The sequence below is a fragment of the Nycticebus coucang genome, chromosome 4 (assembly GCF_027406575.1).
Source record: "Nycticebus coucang isolate mNycCou1 chromosome 4, mNycCou1.pri, whole genome shotgun sequence".
Lineage (NCBI taxonomy): Eukaryota > Metazoa > Chordata > Mammalia > Primates > Lorisidae > Nycticebus > Nycticebus coucang.
In genome coordinates, this window is record NC_069783.1 from 67765769 (window position 1) to 67782718 (window position 16950).

The 16950-nt window shown below is 40.9% G+C and overlaps 1 protein-coding gene across 1 annotated transcript in view; it reads left to right on the forward strand.

Annotated features, from left to right (window-relative positions):
• The window catches only part of ANTXR1 (ANTXR cell adhesion molecule 1), a 265145-nt gene that overhangs the window by 135344 nt on the left and 112851 nt on the right, over positions 1–16950 (forward strand). The window contains exon 12 of the mRNA XM_053588536.1: positions 1332–1410. Coding sequence (XP_053444511.1) covers positions 1332–1410 — 79 coding nt within the window. The remainder of the gene's footprint in view (positions 1–1331; positions 1411–16950) is intronic.

Below are 16950 nucleotides of genomic sequence, written 5' to 3' on the forward strand. Positions count from 1 at the left end.
GTGTAGAGAAAAGGAAGTTATAGGAAGGTCAGGTGGGCCCACATATAGTTCATGGCAAACCAAGACCTCAGACTTAGACCTCTGACCTCACCCTCACTGTCCCTTCCTCTGCTCCTCCTCAGAGTTCGCTGAACTAATCTCTGGGGGAGAATCTTATGCTATAATAATAAGTGTGAATGAGATGTGATGAAATATTCAACAGAAGAAAGAGAATTAGCACCCTAAGCAAGAAAAGAAATACACAGAAAATCCAAGAGGGGATGTTGGTGCAGGAAACAAAGCAAACAAACGAAAAAAAAAGCAGCCTCTGCAAAATCATTTCTGTAACAAGCTGGAGGAAGAATGGCAGCTTTAAGGAAAAATGTTAAAATTCTTCATCTGAATTCTGCTTTTGATCATTTATTCATACTACAAAGACTTCCAATTCTGGTTTTCTAACATCAGCTTGTGATACTACTGATTTCACACATTAGTCCAGTGTCCATAGTGCAAAAGGCAACAAAACGTAAGCTGGAATTTCAGTGAGGCTGCTATAGATAGGAGGGGGCAGAGGCAGATTAGTTCATCCACTGCTTTACCTCTGTAAGTCTGCTGGATAGGTAGCAAAGCCGCCCCCATCAGATCACTGACAGTCCAGATAATGGTGATGGGATATCTAGCTTATAGTTTGTCCACTTTATCCTCATGGACTTGGACCATTTTTGAAGAATACTTTGTCCTACTACAATGGGACAAGTACATTCAATGGAGGCAGGCTTTACCCATTCGGTGCCATTTACTCCAACACAAGAAGGTCTGCGTGTACTGCCTTAATGTACCAGCCACGCATATCCTGGCAGCTCTATAAACTTAGAGAGGAGGATGGGCCATACAGACCATAGAGACCACGTTTTACAAAGGAGGAAACTCAGCCCCCCCCAGGAGAAGAGCCCAAGGCTGGGCGCAGTGGCTCATGTCTGTAATCCTAGCACTCTGGGAGGTCCAGACAGGAGGATTGCTTGAGGTCAGGAGTTTGAGGCCAGGCTGAGCAAGAGATAAACCCTCATTTCTACTAAAAATAGACAAATTAGCCAGATATTGTGACACGCACCTATAGTCTCAGCTATCAAGGAGGCTGAGGCAGGAGGATCAGTTGAGCCTGGGAGTTTAAAGTGGCAATGAGTTCTGATGACACCCCTGCACTCTAGCTCAGGTGACAGAGAGGGACTGTCTCAGAAAAAAGGAAAAGAAAAGAACAGAGCCCAGAGATGGTCTGTGTGTCTGGCAGCGCTGGGCCCATTGCTCACTGCACACTGTGCTGAGTGTCTCTGGTTCCCCTGTTGTCATTGCAGGAAAGCTGCACTCCAGGTCAGCATGAACGATGGCCTCTCTTTCATCTCCAGTTCTGTCATCATCACCACCACACACTGTGTAAGTCATAGCCCTTTCCTTTACTAAAGACCTCATTATTATCATCATCCACGTTGTTTAAGCACCAACCTTATCTGGATGTATTCCCAGAAAACTGTTCAGTTCTTCATTCTGGCACTGTAATACCAGCCATGGGCTGGACAGAGGTGTGATTTATCCTGGAGTATATCAGAAATGTCTGTGGGCTGGGTGTGGTGGCTCACGCCTGTAATCCTAGCACTCTGGGAGGCTGAGGCAGAAGGTTCTCCTGAGGTCAGGAGTTTAAGACTGGCCTGAGTAAGAATGAGACCCTGTCTCTACTAATAATAGGAAAATTAGGCGTTATGGTGGGTGCCTGTAGTCTCAGCTGTTTGGGAGGCTGAGGCAAGAGGATCCCTTGAACCCAGAAGTTTGAGATTGCTGTGAGCAAGGCTAATGTCACAGCACTCTAGCTTGGGCAACAGAGTCTGTCTCAAAAAAAAGAAAAAGAAAAGCCTATTTTGAGTCCAACTGATTCCCCATTTCTGTGGTTGGTGGGGGAGACCTGAACTCACAAATGGGAAGATGGGCTGTGTCTGTGCAGTGGTCAAGGTGGATGGCTGAACGAATGGACCTAAGAGAGACTGAACAGAAAGCAATCGGACAGCATATACAGAAAGTGTGTCTCCGGGAGTTTTTCTCCAAAGGAATGCAGGAAAATGGGCATTGGCTGGAGGAGCATGTGGAGTGTATAGCAGGCCTTTTATTTAAGATGGGAGAAATTGCAACACGCTTATGATTGTGGATATAATCCAGGAGAGAATAGAAAATGGATGAAGCAGGAGGAGAGGAAGGGGCAACTGGGCTCTCTCCGTCAGCTCCTCAGATGTTCCTTCTCTGGATCCATCGTGTCAGGTAGTTTTCATTTCTGGCTAAACATAAAATCACCCAGGGAGCTTTTTCAAAAGATGGATGCCCTGGCCTCATGCCAGGCTGATTGAACCAGAAACGCTGGCATGAGCCGTGGCTTTGGTGGTTCAGAACCTCCTGGCAGCTTGTCATGCACTGCTATGACAGGACACTTCAGCCTGTGCACTTGCTCCATCCCAGGGCCCAGCTGGGCAGGGGGCAGTCAGGGCTTACTTAGTTCATGCAAATATTTCAGTCTCTAATGTGAACATTTCCAAAATCATCCTTGTCCGAATATTCCATTTCTTTAACAAAATTAGCTTTTTCCATTAGCTCATTCTAGAAACTAATGTGATTCGCCTGATCATAGGGCTTAGGTAGTTAATGTGGGCACTTCCTGGCTGGCCTTTGGAAGATATATTGTTAGAAACCCTCAGTAATTGGGGCTGTGTCCTTAATCACGGGTGAACAAGTGATAGCAGGCTTGTGCTGAAGTCAGAGGAGATAAAAATGAGTCATCCTACATGAACTAGGAAGCCCATCTTCTCACTTTTCTTACCACCAATCTTCATCCTGTGTTAGGAGCAAACCAATTTTCTTAAAAACAGGTAAAGACAGTGTAATGGGCAGAGATGATGGAAATGTTTTACTTGACCAATGCGAAAGACTAGTGTTGCCACAGAAAAGTGTCACCACTGAGAAATGTCTGTCTCAGGTCTGCCCTCAAATCTGGAGGCCTGAGTAGGACACCACCAAATTTGAAAACTGTATGCAAAATTTCTTTAAGTGTTCCCTGCCTGATTTGGTTGGAAATCGACACTTTTGGAACCTACCAACCTGCCAGAACTGATCAAAATATCCCAAATCTTACAACTCCCTTCCAGATTCTTCCCAGCTTTTGAGTGATCTAGCAGTTTGGATCTGTATTTCTCATTATGTCTGACCATACCACAGAGAAGCAGCCGCTGCCCTGGAGACCACAAGGACAGGGAAGTGGGAAGGGAAAGCATCTCAGAAATAAACCCGTGATATGGCACATACAGGGCTACATATTCAAATCCCTGGCCTTTAAGTAAAGAAGAAAGGGTGACCTTACCAACATATTTATTGCAAAATCAAAAAAATTCCTGGAAAAGCCCACTACATCTTCCTGACTCACTCCAGCTGCCACTTACATCTCAGTATCTCCCTCATCTGAACATATGCCAGTAAATTTTCTCTTCAGTGGACCCTTGATCAGAACCCCCTCAAAATATAATGCACTCTTCCATTTTCACTTGAGAATTCCCAACAAAATTATAACAACCCTAAGATTTGAGATCCAAGTTCTTTCATTCACATATTCAACAAATATTCTTTGATCACAGTGTGCTGGGCACCACGTAGGGTGCTTGGGGTGCAGCTGGGGACACAATGGATCAAATGCTCTGCGTGGTGAGGGGAGAAGCAGACAAGGAATCATAAACACAATAAATAAGTTACAGACTATGTTAAAAGGCAACACGTGCTACTGGAAGAATAGAGCAAAGAAAGAGGGCTTAGTACTACTTGGGTGTGTGGTTCCAGTTGTGAATAGAGTAGTGGATACACTAAGAAGGTAGCATTTGGGTAGAGACCTGCATAGTAAGGAAGTTAACCATGAGGTAGTGGGAGGGTGGGCAAGGGTGAAACATTCCAAACCCAGAGCAGTAACCCTGAGGCCGGAGTCCCCCTGGTGCTCATGGAAGAGGAATAAGGCCTGTAATGGAGCATGAATGGGACAGCAGCCACCAGGAAGGTGCTGGGGGATGGAGCAGGTGGCCTTGGCTTTTGAACAGAGTAACAATTTGAGCTGATTTGCATTTGAGAGCTCACTCAGCCTTTGGGGGGACAAGGGGACCAGGAAGGAAGTAGTGTGACCAGTTAGGGGGGTTATGTCAGTATTTCTGGCCAAAGATGATGGTGGCTTGAATCAGGAGGTGGAAATGGAGATGGAGAGAAGTGGTCAGAGTTGGATTATACATATTCTGAAAGTAGGGCTAACCGATTCAAGGCATTGAATGTGGCCTTGAGAGAAGAATCAAAAATGGCCTCAAGGGTTTTAGCCTAAGAAACTGAAAGGATGGAGTTGCCAGCAGCTGGCAGAAAGGAGGAAGACCGCAGGAGGAAGGAGAGATTTGGGGAAGAGTAAGAAAAGAGTTCATGTTTCAGTTTCCTAATCGATAAAACTAAGAGAAGTAGCAGGTTTGTGAACAGTAAGTGGAATGATTCATGTCAAGTGCTTGGCAGAAGGCCTGCCAGGTGGTTTAAGTGCTAGGTAAATGTTAGCTGTTTATGATAGAAGATAGTCAACATTTTTAAGCTAATTGGAGAGTCTTCCTAGAGAGTTGGCTCCTTGATTCAGAGTCTCTTCTGAGATAAGATGTGTCCCTGGGAGTACATGTTTGTCACTCAGCCAAGCCCAGTGATTGAAAGAAGGCAGACAAGATGGCCATAATCATCCAGAAAAGGGATATGTCTGTATTCAGACATAAAACTCCAATCCTCCCCAGGTCCTAGAAGCTCGCATTAAAGACTAAAACCATTGCTGGGCAAAGTAGAGATGCAGGTGGAGCGTGTGTCATCCAGAATATGAAGTAAGGACTCGGAGTTGCATTGTGTCTTGGGCGGCTGGTTTGGAGGACAAGGTTTTTAGATCAGAAGTGATCTCTTAGGGCTGAGTAAAGGGTTAGTCTTGTCAGTGCCAGTCACAGCCTGCCCAGTCCATCACCTGGAACCAAAAATAATTCTAAAATATGTAGTTGAGACTTTTCTTTTCTCACTTTATTTGGTGCCCATTTGGACAACAGCATCACAAGTTTTCAAGACTGCAATGAATAACCGTTGCCCCAGCCAGAAGTAGAAATTCCATGAAGTTTTACGGGAAAGAGATGTTTTTCCATCCAAGAACTAAAAGATTCCTATACAAATGGTAAACTTTGTTGAGCTCCATGACTATAGAAAATGGTCAGACATCCAGAGTCCTCTCTCACCAGTGCATTGAAATATACCCACCTCTGTATTCTTCATGGCCTTCCTTTTCTTCTCCAGCCACTAGCCAAAGGATGAAAAAAAAAATCACTAATCTGGTGCTTCTTTAAAGGAAGTTTCAAAAGAGGTTTGTCCTTTGAAAACAAAGCAAGCGAATTTTAGAACCATAAAGAACTTTTCATGAAGAATGTCTCCTTCTAAATAAATACTTTAAAATTCTATTCATGAAGAGTGTCTCCTTTTACATAATTTAAAATTCTATTATTTCCCACCTAAAATTTACAAAAATTCAGGAATCATTCATGTGTTTCTGAACTCCTCCTGGGTTTCAAAGTTCCTTAAGGAGCTTAAAATCCACTTGGAGAAAGAGTCCAACAAGCATGTAGGAGAGTATATGATCGAGAACAAGGTTGTACAAGAGAAGGGAACAAGGTTCCCAGAGAAGGGAAGGATGAGTGAAGCCAGGAAGAGTCAAGGGAGCTTCATAGAGGAGATAATGACCAACCGGTGATTTGAAAAATGATGATTTTGGCTTGGAGCCTATAGCTCAAGTGGCTAAGGCACCAGCCACATATACCAGAGCTGGCAGGTTCCAATCTGGCCCAGGCCTGCCAAACAGTGATAACTACAACCAAAAAACAGCTGGGCCTTGTGGCGGGCACCGGTAGTCCCAGCTACTCCAGAGGCTGAGGCAAGAGAATCACTTAAGCCCAGGAGTTGGAAGTTGCTGTGAGCTGCGATGGCAAAGCACTCTACACAGGGCAATAGCTTGAGGCTCTGTCTCAAAAAAAGAAAAGGAAAATGATGATTTTAGGTGAAGACATGAGAAGAAGCCACATCCTAAAGAGAAACCAGCCTGAGAAAGGTCTACATATACCTCTGAGCATAGTTTGTTCATGGTCTGTCCCAGAAATGTGAGTTTGTTGTTTTGTTTTGTTTTTTCTTCCCATTTTGTTTCTGGTGCCTTTGGATTGGGGGCCATTTCTCAAGTTGCCAACTATCCTCCTAAGACGTACATTCTACACCCTTGATCTTGATTACCCAGTGTGTGCAGTCAGACCCAGCTGACTCTGATCAGGATATGATTTGCCTTGGGTGCCAGGTGGGAAAAATCACAATTTTTTAAAAAGGAAAGGAGACCTAAAGTTAGAGATGAGGTTCTAAAATCAATACTAAAGAAATAGCAAGCCCTGTCTTTCTCCACTAATTTATATGAAAAACAGTCTGGCTACAAGTGGCAGCAAGATTTAATAAATTTGGGAGGACTGAGGTCATATGACTGTTCAGAGAAATTCTTTTGAATGAAAATAAAAGCTCAGTAAACCCAAACCTGAAAGCATCAAGGCCAGAGCAACTGCTTTATAACTATACAGGAATTAAGAATATAGAGTATTAAGTCAAAAAGCCTAATTTCATATCGCAGTCCCTCCATCATCTAGGATGATCTTGAGCAAGTTAACCATGGGCCTGTGTCAGAACCCATCCTAAACGGTTGTAGTAAAAGTCAGGGATTTGATGTACGTCACAGTTAGTCAGGCAGTGACAGCTGTCTATTCATTTACCACCCTCATTCTCTTGTCTTGCCAAGTAAAGGTCTAATGCCCTGTCCCATTTAAGATTTGCAATATATGTCCTATGGCTAATAAACAGCTATTTTCCCCTGGTTAAGAAGCATACTCCCTTTGAATCCATGATAATCCTGGATTTTAGGAACAGGGTAGAAAAACTTTTGAAGATGTTGCCTGCAGAATAACTAAAGAAAAAAACACGAGTAATCAGATCTGGTGATAAGTCAAACAAAGCTGAGTTGCAGTCTGCCTCTTTGCTACTTTTGAAAAAAGTTTTTGCAATATATGAATCAAGCAAATAGTTGCATGAGGGTAATATTTAGACTACTTGGACACACGAATTAAAGCAAGTATTTAGTAAAGTTGATTTATTATTACCACATAGAAAATTCATAGTATCACTAAATTATTCTATCATGCCAAGCATACTTTGGAAGCATTTTAGCAGAGCAGGCACATTTTGTACAGATGAAATCTGCAACCTCAGGAAAGGTTGCACTACAGACTGGATTCTTCAGTGTCCCCAGAAAGTGGCCATGACTTACTGTGGTTTGGAGTATGGTTTGATTTCTGTGGGGATGGTCATGGTGCCAACTTATTTCCCACGGATTTTTTTTTTTTTTTTGTAGAGACAGAGTCTCACTTTATGGCCCTCGGTAGAGTGCCATGGCATCACACAGCTCACAGCAACCTCCAACTCCTGGGCCTAAGCAATTCTCTTGCCTCAGCCTCCCGAGTAGCTGGGACTACAGGCGCCCGCCACAATGCCCGGCTATTTTTTGGTTGCAGTTCAGCCAGGGCCGGGTTTGAACCCACCACCCTCGGTATATGGGGCCGGCGCCTTACCAACTGAGCCACAGGCGCCGCCCTCCCACGGATTTTTAACCATTTTATCCTTCAGATTTTCACAAACTTAGACATTTTTCTCCAAAGTAGTGGTATTTTTCTATAAATATTTGTTTTTGAAAGAAAAAGAGAGAGGGACCTTCTGTGCAAAGGACAACGTACACCCCTCCACTACAGAGAATTAGCTGATCCAAATGTCAACAGTGCTATGGTTGAAAAACTCTATTAGGAATTAGAATGGGGGAGGACGTGTGTGTATGCAGGATTTTGCATCTTAATAAACTTGCCAGATAAATCTTAAACACACAGGATTCTTACCTAACACTAATTTGTCCACCAAGCTTTAAAAAAAAAATGAAACCATAGTTAAAATCCATTTAAGAAAAATGAGTTATTCTTTTGATTTACTCATAATCCCATTCATTTAAGAATCCCAAGATTTTAAATTCAAAACCCATCCTATATGTTGCTCCTTATGGGCCCTATTTCCTGATATAACAGTAGGAATTCGCCTAAAAAATTAATTTTAGCCCAATATCACCAGTTTAGGGAACTTCTCACATTTGTGTTGCTGGACAAAGGCTGCAGCATTTTCTCTCTTTTCCACATTCCAAGTTGTGTCTTCATTTCCTCCTCTCACACCAAGGTCTGGTGAGCCACAGACTCATTATTTCAGGAAAAAAGAGCCCATTTAGCATCAGGATTGTTTTCAACACTTCTTGGCTCCTGATGTGTCTGTCACAGGAAGGTGGGCCTCCAACTCCCCTAGAAGAGATGGGTCATAACTTTGGAAACAGCTGGCAATTTGGTATAAAGAAAACACAGACATTGGAAAGAGAGTTGTCTCTCACACACAGTATATCCCATCTGCTCCCTGGGGAGAAACAAACTATGTCTAGTTCACCATTGCAAGCCAACATTGGCACGGGGTACGCACATTGTAGTTACTCAGTAAATGACTGATGGTTGAGAGCAGGAATGACGGTACCTGCTGATGGGAGAGGAAAGGAGCCAGAAGGAGGTAGGACTGCTTAGAACAGGGGGCTCTGGGCTAACTGGAGGGTAGCCTCCCAAAGAGGATGGCCAAAGATCCAATCTTCATATACAAAAAGCTTAAACATAATTTAAGAAATATAAAAACTTCCAGGTGAGAAACTACGAGCCACATTCCCAGGAAATCAAAGACTGCTTGATGAGAATACCAGTTCCGCTAGGAGCAAATCCCTGCTGGCATTGTAGACCTGGGGAAAGGGTCTAGAAATAGCCCACTCAACTGGATCAAGATTCAGGGAAGACCCCCTAGTCTGTTAGGGTCTGAGGCACAAGGCTGGAAGCTAGACAGAATACAGAGACTGGTAGACTCGAGGTCACTACAGAAAAGCTGTAACTCAGGGAATACTGGCATGGCCCGAGCTCACCCTGGAATACCAGAAACTTGGGCTACAGCAGTTCAGCTAATCTGGACACCGCCAGCCACAGCTGAGGTTGCATAGTCTGCCTTGGTGAGGGCTGGCTCAGAGGGTGATGTGCTGGCGCCCAGAGAGGGAGGCTGCAGTGGGTGTGGGCAAGAGGATGCAGAGGAGGGCAGCATCCACCCCAACACTGGGTGCAGAGTTCTGCCCTCAGCAACATCCTGGGTCCATTTTCTAACTCAGTTCAACTCTGTTACCAATCACTTTAAATTGACATGAAAATACAAATCCAGCCTGGTTTTGTAGTCAATACAGCTGTCTAGGTAAACAGACAGCTGGTGTGGCCACTCTTGCCAAAATTTCTTGAATTTAGCCAGACTGGTAGGGAGTGAATCCAGTAGCCTGTGCTGAGTGGCAATCTCGCCTTCCAACATAATAAAAAAATTATTGTGCACTTTTTAGAGAAAGTAGAAATCAGAGAAGACTTTTTTCCTGGTATTTCTTTTCTAAGGTCAGCAGTCTATCAATCAAAAATAGCTATAAGCATGTGGGTGTCTTCATTAAGGAAAGTGGTATAGGAAGGGGCTGGTGTTGACAAATGAGACCAAAGACATTATAACCACCAGGACCAATGTGTATTAAATCAGTACTGTGGACAAAATTCGAAGGGCTCAAAGAATAGTCAGTCCTTGCCCTCCAGAGGTCTACAACATACTTGCCAAGGCAGGATATATACTATCTAGGAGGTAAATACTATCTAGTTGGGGTTAAAAGGTCATTATCACAAAGATATCTGTCAAGTCTTTGTCTGTTCCAAAGACTCATGAGCCTTTGGGTAAGTTGACCGAGACAAGGATGGCCCCTTTTGAGTAGTGTCCCCTTAATAAGCCTGGTGGGTTACTTCCCAGGGACCCAAGAAGGCTTTTCATCCCTTCCTGCAAAAAAGGAGCGAGGCAAGTCATTCTGAATTCATTTGTAACATAGAAACAGCTCATGATTAGCTCAGCCCCCAAACTCTATCCCATGAGTGTTTTTTCCCCAACCAGACCCTCCCCAGACTGTTTCTTAATAGCAGGAAACAACCTCTGAAAAAGACAAGGCCCTTCCAAACAACCAATTCAAGAGGGCAAGACCATGGACCACACCCCGCCTTTCTCTCCCCTATGGGTTCCTTCACCCTAACATTATTCAACTTCCTTGCCCCTCTCCACTCTTTCAGTGGTGCATAACCTAGAAGAGAGTAAGTCAAGGCTGAGTTGGAGAGGAGTTAGGACACTGACTCTGAAGAGGGTTTGAATGACACAACTTGGAGTGTGGCCCATGAAAGACCATTCAAAGCAAACACAAAGCATTATTTTAGGAAGATTAATCCAGCATGTGTGTGCTTCAACATATTAACTAAAACAAAATGGCATTAATTTGGATGTCACTGATTTATAAATTTGGTCATTTGGAAAAGAAATAGACTCTAGTTTACTTTTTCATTATTTGAGCAAAAGAAACTTTGAACAAAGAGTGACCAATCCCCAGCAGTAGGCCTACAAGAGAATCATTAGAACCTTCTAACTCAGCCCTTGAACACCGATGGCCTTTTATGACTTTGTTATTGCTGTGATTGTAGGTAACACGTCCTTTGAAATATGTGACCTAACAAAACGTGAGAAAAGACTTAATTAGAGAGGAAAATGGCAACAAGCATGGGCTTTGGGATCAGATCAGTATGATGAGATGCTGGTTCTGCTACTTGCTGAGTATGTAACTTGAGACTGAGACAATATACTTAGAATAGCTGGCATGAGACGTGGTACACAGGAAATGCCCAGATTTTCCCCAGTCTGATTTTCTTGATTGATTTTCTTGCACTAGTGTCGTGGTCTCTATAAGAATTTGCACAGTGATGTGGTTTCCAAAGGCTCTGACATCCAGTTGCGTTAACGGAAGTATGGTATCTGAAACGAAGGAGGTGATGGGACCTCTCAACTTGGTGTTCAACACCAAAGACATGTCAAGGGAGAGCCTGGAGAAACTGAATGTGAGAAACATTACCAAATATGGTATACTATATAGAATATAAAGCTTAGGGCTCTTTAGGCTGGAGCTGTATTTAGCAGGAAGACAACATTCAAAGGGCTATTCTGAAAAAGGTCACCTGGACCTGTAGATTCTTAATTCTCCAGATTATTTATTGCACAGATCTAAGGGGAAGAATAGACTGAGAAACACTGTTTCTGGTTCAATTTTTAAAACGTCCTTCTAATTGGCTGCTTAGGTGGAATGAGCTCCCTATTATGGTTGTATCAAGCACAGGCAATGTGACAGCTTGGCAGAAATATGTAAATACCATTCATGTACCAGGTATGGGACTGGACTAGAAAAACTTTCAGACTCCTTCTAACACTGAGAGTCTGTGATTGTAGATCTAAAGGTATGTTAGTAAAGGACTAAGATAAATATTATCAGCCCTACACAGTATAACAAATGAGTTTGGCTTTTACATTTTAAAAATAAATGTGAGAGACCTTTGCTGATGATACTGGAGACAGTTTCCCTTAGAGCAATTCAGATTAGGGCCAACCTCCACCTAATACAAGGGAGATCATATTTCAAAACATTTTCAAAATCATATTTCAAAACTCCTCCTGGGAATAATCTGTTTCCAAGTAACCTCAACACACACCCTTTAATTTACAAACAATTGATCCACCAGTCAGAAATCAATCTCCTCTATTTATTAACCAGTCTCAATAAACCTGTATGTAATTTTAAGGTATTTTTTACAATGGCCTGGTATTTTTTGTTATTATTTTAAAAAGATAGCCTGTGGTTTTACATACTGTTATTAGAAAGGGGCAAAAGACCACAGGAATATCAGAATACAGAACTCAGATCTCAAATATTGTTCATGAACTGAAGTAGAAGCAGTTTGCCAACATCTCTATTTTGATAACCCTTGTATGCATAAAAATATCTTTTAAAATACGTTTTGGAGAATTCATGCAGATTTGTTTTTCTTGGATGTTTGAGCAATTGGCTTTCAATATTTTTAAATCAAAATATTTTAAAATGTGTTTGCCTAAGTTTGAAATGTCCCTGTTTTGAGAGTAAATGAGAAAAAAATATTTTCCTAATGTATGTTTTAGAAAACTCAGATAAGTGTGTAGTAAGATGGTAGAAATAAAAGTTAAATCCAAATAATCCATAAGCAAAATAAATGTAATAGACCAGACTCAGCAGTTGAAAAACAGATTGATATTTCCAACTTTTGGTAATGTATGATGAAAGCTACAGTCAACAAAATATAAGGACACAGAAAGGTTGAAAATTAGTATGGAAATGTACATTTTAGTACTTTTTAAAAAATAAATGTATGCTTAAAAAGGAATAGATATTTTCTGTTGGATGCAGATTTTCTATAAACAGTAAGCCATTCCCCAAAAGGGAAAGACTAGAGTTCTCATTTTCCACTGTGAATGGAGGTGGGTAGTGGAGAGGGAGTATGAAAAAGTATGAAAAAAAGCTTTATCAGGCAAATACCAAAAGAAAGCAATTGTAGCTATATTAATATGAAGAAAAGCATTATCGATGTAAAGATGACTGTTATATAATGTTGAAAGGAATAGTTAGCTTAGAAGCTATTGTAATTCTAATCTGCACTTAATAACATCCGCAGTGTATAAAACAAAAATTGATAGAATTGCAAAGAGAAATTGATAAATCCACCATTACAGGAATCAGGCATCTAAAAGATTTAATAAAATATAAATGATTTGAATAATGCAGTTAATCATAATCTAATGGATACCCAATAAGGCTCCAGCATAACTTTCTAAACAGGGTCTAAAAATTGTTGTTTGCAAAAAATGGAGGATTATGCAATTACAGCATTAATGACAAAAATATCATATTTCAGGCCACGCATGGTGGCTTATGGTCTGGGAGGACAAGATGGGTGAATTGTTTGAGCTCAGGAGTTCAAGACCAGCTTGAGCAAGAGTGAGACACTGTCTCTACTAAAAATAGAAAAATTAGCTGAGCATGGCAGCACATGCCTATAGTGTTAGCTATTTGGGAGTCTGAGGGAGGAAGATCACTTGAATCCAGGAGTTTGAGGTTGCTGGGTGCTATGATGCCAGTGCACTCTAGCCTAGGGTGAAAGAATGACAGTCTGTCTCAAAAAAATAAAATCTTATTTCATCAATTCTAAGACACTTTTTTACATTTTGATGTCTCTCAAATTGGGATGTTTCAGATCCCAATAATGTAAAAATACATTATTGATGATTTACTGGACAGTATTTTTCCCTAATAGCTCATAAAATAGTGAGGTATCCACTTTATGGGGGCAAGACATGATTGCAAGAGGGACTTTACCTAACAATTGCAATCAGTGTAACCTGGCTTATTGTACCCTCAATGAATCCCCAACAATAAAAAAAAAAGTTAAAAAAAAAATAGTGAGGTATCCTACAATGGATGCAGATGAAATTCAGTGAACTATTTTCCATCTGTCTTTACTGTACCAAAAGTAAAGATAATGAAACATATGCTGGACAAAACTAATCTGTTACTCCCTCTCCACCATCCACCTCCATTCACGTGGAAAATGAGACCTCCAGTCTTTCCCTTTTGGGGAATGGCTTCCTGTTTATAGGAAATCTGCATCCACCAGAGAATATTCCTTTTTTAAGCACACTTCTATTTTTTTTAAATGTACTAAAAAAAAAAAAGCCATAAGCCAAGTCTCAACAAATTTCAAAAAATGAATATCATAGATCAAATTCTGAAAAGAAAGAAAGAGGAAGGGTGGAAAGAGAGAGAAAGGAAAATTAAAAACCAATAACTAAACAAATTTCCAATCAGTTTTGAAAATCTCATATACTTGGGCTGGGCACCTGTGTAGCTCGGGCAGCTAAGGTGCCAGCCACATACACCAGAGCTGGCGTATTATTACAAAAATAATAAAGTAAGAACAGTATAAAGAACAAGATAGAGAGGTATCAAAGAAAACTGTTAGTTGGGCATAGAGAAGGTGAGAAAGAGAAAACAGACATGTACCCAAAAGACAGTGCATTGGTGCTGGTCAACCTTGATGGGAAGATGTGCTAAACTCACTGTTGTCACAGGTTCAGGAAGTGCTGGAGTTAAAACAACTGACCATGAGCTCTAAGAAATACACACTACTGAGTTCACCTTTCAACTACTCCTAAGTCTCTCATCCTAGGAAAGCCTTTGCACGCAAAATGGATGTCAAAATATTGTACAATATTTACAAGTTACTATTCTCCATCCATGCCACCAACTAAAATTTACCAAATTATCTAAACCTTCCGTTTGATCCTGCAGTCCCATTACTGGGCATCTATCCAGAAGGGGGAAAAAAAACTTATTATAAAGACACTTGTATAGACTGTTTATCGCAGCTCAATTTACAATCGCTAAAATATGGAAAACGCCAAAATACCCCTCAGGCCAGGAATGGATTGGCAAGCTGTGGTATATGTATACCATGGAATACTATTCAGCCATTAAAAAAATGGAGATTTTGCAGCATTTGTATTAACCTGGATGGAGGTGGAACACATTATTCTTAGTGAAGCATCACAGGAATGGAGAAGCATGAATCCTATGTATTCAACTTTGATATAAGGACAATCAATGACATGGTGCATGGTGGGGGTGGGGTGAGGGAAAGGAAAAGAAAAAAAAATAGTGACTAATTCTCACATAAATTGGATTTAATTTTGACCAAAGTATAATATTTGAACAATAATTTTTAATTCAGCTTGTTAATATTGCATCCTCATTTATAAGTGAAATCTGTTTGTAATTTCCCTTTATAATAATATACTTTTTCCAATTTTAATATCAGGTATATCCAGATGAAGTAGAATGAATTTGAAGTATTTCTTCTTTTTCTATTGTCTATAATATTTGGCATAATTTGTTTTTTGAAATTATCTTCTATATTTATTTGTAAATATTAGTGGTCTATTTTTTGAGACTTTGGAAAAAAATAAAAATTAAATTAAATAGAAAAAAAATTTGCATTTCCCTAACAATAAGGGATGGTGAGCACAAAATTTACCAAATTACTGTGAAATCCTCAATTTGTAAAGTAACAGTAAACCAGGAAGGATGAACACTTCATCCCTATAGTGTTCTCTGGTCATTGTTTTGGGGAGCTTTTGGTTTATTTGTTTTTGAAGTTCACGGTTCTACTGTTTCTGGTTGCTCACTTCTTGGTATTACACGTGTGTTTTCCAATCTAGATATTCCCCCCTTCACTTTCTAACTTGACAGTCTAAGCTTCTGGGTGTCTGGATATCATATAAACAAGATTACATAAATTATTTATAAAATAAGAATTTCTAGTCTGTGAATAGAACTTTGAGAAGTGTATAGCCTGAGAGCCTAAGATTTACCAAATGACCAATGTGTCCCCTATCCCTATTCCTGGGTTATTAGGACTATTCCAGATGGTTTGGTCTTTTGGGTTGAACATTCTAGATTAGGGAATCCATTCAAGAGAGACACAATGTAGATCTAGGAAGAAGTGCATGATTTTTAAAGAGTATCCAAGAAGTTGTCGGGAAGGAGGGACTAAAGAGACAGAAGGAGGAGGGGAAATAGGAGAGGGGAAAAGAGGACAGATTACAATTGATTACAGTTTGGGAACTAGGACCAAAAAGCAGAGAAAACCTGAGATCTTCTTTCTATCAACACTAAAGTAATTGCCAATTCTTAAGTGGTCCAAACAGGCAAAATCAGTGGACTGGGCTATTCTAGAATGGGAGGGAAGACAGCCTGATCCAATTCTTATTGCCCTAGTTGGTAATCTATAGTCACATTGCACCAACTCAGAAGTTGTCCTGGGATCCTTACGTGAATTTTCTAGTGAAGATAGTATTTGGGATTGACATGATTTGTATTGTTTACAGTCCCACAAAGCAGGCAAACTCTTCCTTTAATTCTCAACAGAATGACAAAAGCATAAAAACACCTTTCCTTTTGCAAAGCAGCCCTCTCCTGGCCTATTTGTTAGGACACCAAGGAAGTTCAAAAGTCAACCACTTAATCAATTTCTCCCTCGAAGAGCCAGTGTCACAAGTGATGCATAACTAGCATTCCTTTGGTGTTACCATGGCTGTTAGAACAGATGTTAGTTTAGTCAGTGTCCAAAGCAGTGGGCTTAATGTTTTGTTTCCTTTTTAATAAAAATTTTAAAAAGCACTTGAGTAAGTGACAACTAAAATATTCCTGGGTTTCTTTTCCAATCAACTCAGCATCCGGAAAACTGTTTCATTTTCAAGCCAAGAAAGTATGAAAGGTACAACTAAAGCAACTTTATTTTGCCTGCTTTACTCAAATTCACGGACTTAGAAAAGGTTTCTATAAAGCTCAAGGTTCTCGAGATTGTATATGAAAGGTGCAAATTCAGCCAAAATAAAAATCTGAAACATGCTGCTTCTAATAGAGTTTGACATGGCAGCCCTGAGTGACCCCTACTACTGGCCTTAAAATTTGTGAATATTCAGATCCCTAAAGATGTTTGATCATGATTCTGTATTTCACACCTCCAAACTCTAAATAAAATTGTGTCCATTCCTACAGAAGTGCCTTTGATCACATTCCATCTTCCTTTGGAATGCCCTCTCTTCCTTCCACCTATCCAGTCTCCCGGTGGCTGCAAGGACTGCCAAGTGCCGTGTGGGGCTGGGCCAGGGTGCCTCCCTGGCCTCTTAGACTCCCTCTACTCTGAGCCCAAACACTGTGGTTTGCAGCATCTTTTAAGGTTTAACTCTATGTAACCTGTGCTGCTCTCTAAGTCCTGAGAATCA